General features: G+C 54.6%; 1 protein-coding gene across 3 annotated transcripts; it reads right to left on the reverse strand.

Annotated features, from left to right (window-relative positions):
• Nucleotides 1-2,920: 2,920 nt before the first annotated feature.
• Nucleotides 2,921-7,506, reverse strand: Rnf112 (ring finger protein 112). Of its 3 annotated transcripts, XM_027427253.2 has the most exons (15): nt 7,453-7,506; nt 7,261-7,301; nt 7,068-7,121; nt 6,256-6,541; nt 5,892-6,098; nt 5,642-5,770; nt 5,350-5,454; nt 4,888-4,938; nt 4,519-4,575; nt 4,365-4,439; nt 4,115-4,235; nt 3,844-4,013; nt 3,716-3,769; nt 3,493-3,567; nt 2,921-3,391 (listed from the first exon to the last, which is right to left on the reverse strand). In XM_027427253.2, exons 1-15 carry the CDS (start codon nt 7,504-7,506, stop codon nt 2,921-2,923), a joined length of 1,950 nt encoding a protein of 649 aa, XP_027283054.1. The 3 variants fall into 3 exon arrangements, with proteins under 3 accessions (XP_027283054.1, XP_035303203.1, XP_027283053.1); XM_035447312.1 differs by lacking the exon at nt 7,068-7,121 and having other exon boundaries at nt 4,118-4,235; XM_027427252.2 differs by lacking the exon at nt 7,068-7,121.
• Nucleotides 7,507-7,772: the final 266 nt, after the last annotated feature.

A 7,772-nucleotide genomic window follows, 5' to 3' on the forward strand; every position in this document is an offset into this window, starting at 1 on the left:
AATAGTTTTGGGGTGTTGTTTAAATGGATCTCGGGGCTCATAAATGGGGCACTTGGTTCTTGTCAGACCTTTAAGGGATGGGGCCTAGGGAAGGTCACTAGGGATCCAACTCTCAATAGGAGTTAGTGTAGTTCTTATGGGCCCCCTCCTGTCTTGATGCATGAGGGCTCCCTCTTTTATACCCTCCTCCCACACTATGCCAAGCACCACGAGATCCTCAGCAGAGCCAAGCTGATACCACACATACCCTTAGGCCTCCAAAAATGTGAATTAAATACACTTCTCTTGATAACATGCTTGGCTTTGAATATTTTGCCATCGGAATGAAGGAATGGAATCACACACTCAGAAGCGGGGTCAGAATCCTAAGGTTATCTGGGGGTCTGAAGAGACTTGTAAGGGCAAAGGCTCTGTAGAACAAGGGCTCTGGCATCAGAGATCGTGGGTTCAAGTCCTGTCTGTCACTAGTTGTTTCAGCTGACACTGACTCTAAGGTCCTGGTCCTCCTCTGTGGAAATGTATATTGTTTGTACTGATAATTCCTAAGGTTATGGAGGCTAGTTCCCAATATTCCAATACCATGGAATATTCATTTTCCTGCAGAAGCTTCTCGAGCTGAGCCAACTTCTCCCATCTGTTCAGTGAATACAAAGAGGTTGACCTTGGAGTTTCCTCCAAGTTCCTGTTGGAGGGGAATCCTAACCATACAACACCGCCTTCTCAGTCCTCAGAGGCCCTTATGTCCTGGGCCTGCCAGCCCCAAGCTCTGGAAGGTTTTGCAGCTCATGTGTCTACCAGATGACAGTGAAAGGATTCTGTGATGCTCCCAGAAAGACTTGCTCCACAAACACCACACACTGTCTAGACCCTGTTCCCATGCAGGGCCCAGTTTCCAAAAAAGGGTCACCCTCATTTGCCCTTACCGGACCCATCCTCCTTCCCAGCTCTGGGATTCTCCTACATTGTGTATTTTGTCCACCAGTCCCAGACCATGTCCTCTGCTGCCCCTCAAAATTTCCCTGAGCTGGGCATGCCAGCAGAAACATCCAAAGGAACATCTTGATTTCAGCAGAGCCCTTAACAACACATCTTCCAATGTCTGTGACTGAACGTCAGCCTGGACGTCAAATGCCCTGCTTCTCCACTGGCCTGCTGGGCAGTCTTATTTAAGACTCTGTCTTGAGTCTTAAATAAGGGCTTAGACAGAGTGAGCATGTTGCAGTTCTGAGATCAGAGGTGTGACTTGGGGAGAGACCCCAGTGTAACCACCGGCTAGCCCTGCATAGTGTAACCACTGGCTAGCCCTGCACAGTGAATGCTGGCTTCTATTTCCAGTCTGATAGTGGTCTCCCTGTCATGCCTCCTTTTGTCTTCTTGTTTTTTTAGATTTATTTATTATGTATACAGTTTTCTGTCTGCATGTTTGCCTGCACACACACAGGTCTCATTAGAGATAGTTGTGAGCCACCATGTGGGGTGCTGGGAATTGAACTCAGGACCTCTGGAAGAGCAGTCAGTGCTCTCAACCTCTGAACCATCTCTCCAGCCCCCCTCCTTTTGTCTTCTGCTGGAACAAATGTTGGCTCCCTATTGTGTCAGGATCGAACCCAAAATCCTTGCAGACAAGCCTGCTAATGTGACTGTGCAATTGGCCCTTGGCCAAAGCCTCCTGCCACCACCAAGCCAGGGCATGATACTCCTCAGATCACTTCAAATTTCAGTGTCCCTGTCCCTACCACCATGCCCTTGTAATGGAAACCCATGTCTCCTCCTCCCTCCCCAAACTCCTCTGGAGACGAAATTCTTGTTTCAGAAATGTACTGAAAAGCTGCCAGTCTCTCTCTCTCTCTCTCTCTCTCTCTCTCTCTCTCTCTCTCTCCTCTCTCTTTCTCCTCTGCTCTCTCTCTCTCTCTCTCTCTCTCTCTCTCTCTCTCTCTCTCTCTCATACACACACACACACACACACACACACACACACACACATTTTATTTTTATATAAAACAAAGGGTCACGTGCCCAACATCCTTTACAGTTTAATGGCCCAGAGGTCTCCTTAGAAGTTTCCATCCCCCGAGAGAGGCTCCCTGTTCCACAAGCTCTCTGGGGGCTCCTTGCAGAGAGATACATCAAGGAGGTCTTACAGTGTGGCACAGAGGGCCTACAGCCCAAGAGACAGTGACGGTGCTTAAGGACGGAACTTATTTCCTGCGCTTTCCTTTACCAGCCATTGGCAGAACCTGGTTGACTGCTTTAGCACAGGCTGCAATCAGAGGTGTGGTTCTTTGGCATTTAATCTGTCTTGATCCATCCAAATGGGCTTGGCATGGGGCACAGACCCAGGAGGACTGCAGGAGACGGGGGTATGGGGCGGTTCAGGACACACATCGGGACACCCAGCTGAAGAGCAGGGAGGCCGGCCACGCCTGTCCTTCTGGAGCAGTTTGGGGAACAAGTTGCCCCTCCAGGGTTATACCTCAGTCTGCCATACCCATCTCTGTCCTGTGATCCCTCCTCTTCTTCCCTCCCAGCTCTGAAGTCAGTCGTGCTGGGACCTGTCCCAACTGTAAAAAGCACAGGGCTCTGGATCCAGGGATAAATTTCCAGGCCAGCGCCCTCCAGGGAAATAAACTGGAGTGGGATGGGGGAGGTGGAACCTTATTTATGGTGGGTGACCCTGGACTCCAGTGAGTGGCAATTATCCACAGCCAGAAACAGGCCTTGCATTACTGCACTCCAACACAGCCTCCTGGCCAAAAGCCTCCCCAGGTTCCTGGACTCAGCTTAAACCCCCAGCTCAGCCAGTGAATGACAAGGGGCATTCAACAGAGCCAGTATATGTGTGGTCCCCTCTGAATCCCTGGCATGGCCACACCCTTCCTTTTGCCCTTCATCTCTTTCACCCTTCAACATCTCCTAGAAGTTATTCTTCCTGGAGAAGGGGTTCTCGGTCCCCTCCTTGTACCCGCTCATCTTCCTCTTTTTCCATGCAGCCCACGGTAGCAGCCAGGCCAGCACCCACACCACCTCCAACGACAGCAGCCCCAGTGGCCCCCACGGCTGCCCCAGCTGCCACCATCCCTGCTTCAGCAGCCAAAGCTGCTGCTGCCATGCCTGCACCCACCACACCCCCTGCCAGGCCCATGAGCCCAGCACCTACAGCACCCCCGACTGCAGCCAGGTGGCCACAGAAGCGCATTGTGTAGGAGTCCATGAAGGCCTTGGCCTCTGCCTGCAGCTCAGCTTCCAGGGCTTCTAAGGTCTGCTCTCTCTCCTTGCACAACAAGGCGACCCCATGGCGAGCCAAGATGGCGTCCTTCTGGGTAGAGAGCAGGTTCCGCATGGTGTCAGGCAGGACTCGGAGTGCAGAGAAGATGCGCTTTGTGGCTATGTCCTGTGGCAGTGGGGGGAAAGAAGGTGGTCCACCTGGGTACCCAGGCATCCTCTCTGGCACAGCCTCCCCACCCCCCTACCCCTGCAGACCCTGGGGCTCACCTGCTGCCTCACGTATTCCTCAAACTCCTTCTTGGCAGCTTCCACTTTCCTCAGGTCATGGAGCTGGGCAGCCATCTGTTCATGGGAAAACCCAGGTTGCCTCCCTCTTTCCTCCTCAGCTAGGGATACTACTGGCTCCTCATCTCCACTCCCAGGGCAGGCAGACCCTTACCCCAGATCACCCTCCCTGACCCCACCCTCCCTGAGGGGAGGGGCTCCTCACCTCATCTGGAGAGCTGAAACTGGGCCCAGTCTTCCCCATCCAGCCCGAGAGGTTCTGTAGAAACATCACAGCCAGGTCAGGGAGGGAAGGTGCCTGCTGAGACCAGGGTCCCCAGGAAATTTTCACACCTTGATCTCCTGTGCTAGCTGCTGCCCTGTGAGCAGGCGTCTGTCCCCCCTGGCCACAGCACGGCCCTCACTCCAGTACCCCTGGCAGCGGCTCTTAGCATGCTGAGGTGCTGTGCTCAGCACATCCAAGATGTAGGCCCGGAAGAGATGGGAGAAGTCATCTTCTGTGTCTGAGAAAGAGATTCCTTGGGCTGAGGAGCCTGGGCCTGGGAGAGACTGGGCCAAAGCTGGGAAGCAATGCCAGGGAGTTCTCCACCCCTGGAACACTTACTGCCTCCTGGGCTTGCTTGGCCTTTGTTTACCCACTGCCTCTCAGGAGCAGGCAGGAGGTAACAGCGGGCCCGTTTCCCTAGGAGCAGCTCCTGGACCTTGGGGTATTTGCCAGACAGCTTCTGAGAGATGGATTGAGGAGAGCTCTGAGCCAAGGGAGCAGCCTCCCTCTGTAAGAACACTTCTGGGACACCACCCAGTCTCCCTCACCTGCTGCCCTGGCATCAGTCTCTTCCCTCTGTACTACTTACCTGGAGTATGTCACCCATGTGCCCTTGCCCTGACTTATTGTGATGGGAAGAGTCACGAACTAAGAGGTCCAGATGCTGGAAGAGAAAGGGTCCCAACACCAGCAGCTGAGATTGGCAATATCTAGACTGACAAGTCCAGAAATAGGTGTCTCACCTGGATTGGCACCATCCCATAATGCTTGCCCATCACCTCAGCCACATGAACGAACATCTGTGAATGGGTACAGAGAGTTTTAGCAGTGGGCTACTCCAAGAGCTACAGTCCGCCTCCTAAGCCTTCTCTCTAGTCACCCTAGACCACTAGAGGAGCCAAATTTCCCCCTTCCAGCTTGAAGATTCTCCTGCCTCTCCCCAAACCAAGCACCTTGTGCTCAACTGTCTGTCCTGAAGCCCACTAAGCCAGTTCAGGTGTCGTAAAATCCTAAGACTGAATGGGAAGGCATGAGTTCCCTTTGGTCCAGCCCTCCTGACCTTGTGGTAAGGGTATGTGGAGATGATGGCTTCAATACGGAGATTGCCTCACCTCTAGGTAGCCCAGGTCTGTATCCTTCAGCTCTTGGGAGGTGTTCAGGATCTAGAACAGAGAAAAACAGGAAGATGCAAGATTTGCAGAAGTAGGAAGGGTTCTGTGAGGGGCTCCTGAGTGGCCTTTATCTCAGAGCACAAGCCCAGCCCAGCATGAGCCTTTCAGCCTAGGTGCGAGCCATCTTCAGAAGACCTGGAGAGCTTTGTGGTCCTGTGGGCCTCCAGCTGTCCCTGAGGCCTACCGTTCCACCTTTAGAACAACCTACCTTCCCACCTTCCCTAGGACATCTTCCTCCTTCTAGAAGCACCTTCCAGAACCTGCATGAACCCCAGACACTTAAATCTGCCAAGTTCTCAGCTCTGAGGAAGCTGAGCTGGGGAGTGGTGTGCAGGAGTGTGTGGCACCCTAGGGAATGGTGTGCAGAGTGGCTGCCCCACCCAAGCACCTCTCTCATCTCACCTGGTAGGAGCTGAGCATCATGGTGAGAGCACAGAGCTTGACCCTTGTTTCCCTGCTCAGTTCTGGGCTCATGACATCTCCTGTGTCCACTAAGAACACAGCCACCTATTGAGGACACAAAGCGAAGGGTTAGACCTGTCTTGTTCTGCCCAACCCCTTCCCTTGTCCTTACCTCAGAGATGTCCTTCTCATTCCTGTCTTCCCTCTCTCTCCCCTCCATTCCTCCACCCTGTATCCTCCTGTTTGTTTTCCTCCTTGGTCCACGCTAACTCCCATCGGCTTTTCTCCTCACCTTCTTCCCTTCTTTTCCCAGCAGAAAGGGGTGACTCCACATCCAGATGCCCCTAGTAAGGCCATTGGCACCCCACCTGATCCCAGGAAGGGACCCCTCTGTTCTGGGCCTGCCACTGTCACCAGATTCCTGAAAGTAGAGAAGAAGGTGTCTGGTGGTCCACTGTGTATCCCCAGAGATGCTTCCCTCCCAGAGTCAACCTGGGGCTCCACTTTGCCTCCCTGCATCCTCCTGCCAGCCCTGCCCTCACCAGGCTTGGTAAGCCTCTGAGCAAGTGGTCCAAGAGGAAGGACTTTCCTGAGTGCTGCTCTCCCAGGACAGCAAGCAAACAGACAGGTGTGTCCCTGGCCAGTGGATGCTTCAGGCAGCGGTTTATGGCTCCCATCCTGAGGATGAGGCCTCCAGAGGCATTGATCCGAACCAGCAGCAGCCGCTCAGCCCTCACAGCACAGGTCTCCTGGAAGGACAGAGAAGGGTCCCCTGAGCAAGGGTCCAACCAAGTTGGGAAAGTGTCCAACCTGGAACTCTGTGTCTCTTCCTAACAGTTTAGAATAGGGTCAAAGCTAATCCCCCACCTTGGGTTGATCTCTGAATGCAGAGATCTTGTCCCTCACCTGCAGTGCAGGGGGCTGTGGCCGCTGTGGCAGGAGCTTCATCCTCTCCCCTAGACTGCGGAGGCCCTTCTTTTGCTTGCAGATTTTCCGGCACTCGGGGCAGCATGGTGTCTCGCAGCCTGGGATGCGATGTGTGCTGAAGCACCGAATGCAAAAGTCATGGCCACAGTCCAGTGAGATGGGCTCTCGAAGCCTTTCCAGACAGATGGAGCAGGTAGGCGGCTCCCGGGGTGGGGAGGGACGGTGTCCCAGGCCCAGCTCCAGCTTGGGGAATGATGCATGGGACCTGGAGGGTAGGACATCATCTGGAAGTTGGATGCCTGTTGGGTGCAGGGTTTGGAGGGCTGACAGCTTAGGAGTGAAGGCCCCTCTATGCCACCTCAGCTTCCTAAGCCACCTGGAGGATGAGCTCCACCCATTCCTCACTTCCTTGTCTCCCAGGTCCTGGCCATCCTAACTGAGAGCAACAGAACAGAGGGGACTGAGTACCCCCGCCCCCAGAGCAACTCTCAGGGAATCCTGGCCCTGTACATGCCAGCCATGCAACCATGGGTGAGGTCCAAATGAGAGACTGGCAGTGACATGGCCGGGTCTGGGGCTCCTCATTAGCGAAGACACTCAGGAAACCCATAGAGCATCAGCCTTGCAGCGGGGCTTCCTCAAAGGGGCACAAACTACAACCCCAGCTGCTGGGATAGTCAAGAGAGAGCAGTAGCTTCCTGGCACCCAGGCAGCCATTCTGCAGCTGAACAGATGGTCAGGTTCTCGGAGGATTCCTTGTGCTCTCCGAGCTGAGCATCTGTAGCACCCACCTGCTTGTCCTGGTCCCTCCCTGCACAGCCTGGCCCATCCGGCCTTTGTGCTTCCTCCCTGGGGAAGAGCACTGCAGAGCGCTCAGCAGAGAAATCTGCTGGACTGCAGAGATCCGTGCTCCTGGACCAGTTTTGCCAGCTGACCTGCCAGGCCCACTGCACCAATCCCAGCCCAGAAGGCCCCGTGGCTCACCAACTGTTGCTGCTGTTTCCCATGAAGCTTCTTTTGCTCTCCTAGGAGGGGGGAGGGGACATATTTAGAACAGAACAGACCCTGTCTTCCTGCCCAGTTTCTAGGGTCCTTCCGTCGCCACCCTTCCCCCTCCCAGGTGGCTTCTTCCCACCCCCAACTCTCCTTCCCAGATTTTAGGGCTTGAAGACTTGCCCGTTTGCCAAGCCGATGACAAAAAGCAGTGACTGACAGAGCGGGCCTCGGCATGGGAGGCTGGAATGGCAGAGGGTCCGATGCTCAGAGAGGAAGCCCACCGAGACCTTTTGCCGGTAGGACAGCCTTTCACCCAGAGGGCTAGCGGAGCAGGTGGAGGGTGGAGCAGGGGGATGGGCTCTTCAGAGGCTCTGCCTAGCTGTCAGCGCTGGAGAATAAATGAGCTGGTCAGAAAAAAAGAGGCTGTAAAGGAGGGTGGATTCACCCCAGGGGGAGGAGACAGGGCTGCGGGTACCAGGGCTTCGGAGGAGGGATGAATC

The sequence above is a fragment of the Cricetulus griseus genome, chromosome 7 (genome assembly GCF_003668045.3).
Source record: "Cricetulus griseus strain 17A/GY chromosome 7, alternate assembly CriGri-PICRH-1.0, whole genome shotgun sequence".
NCBI lineage: Eukaryota > Metazoa > Chordata > Mammalia > Rodentia > Cricetidae > Cricetulus > Cricetulus griseus.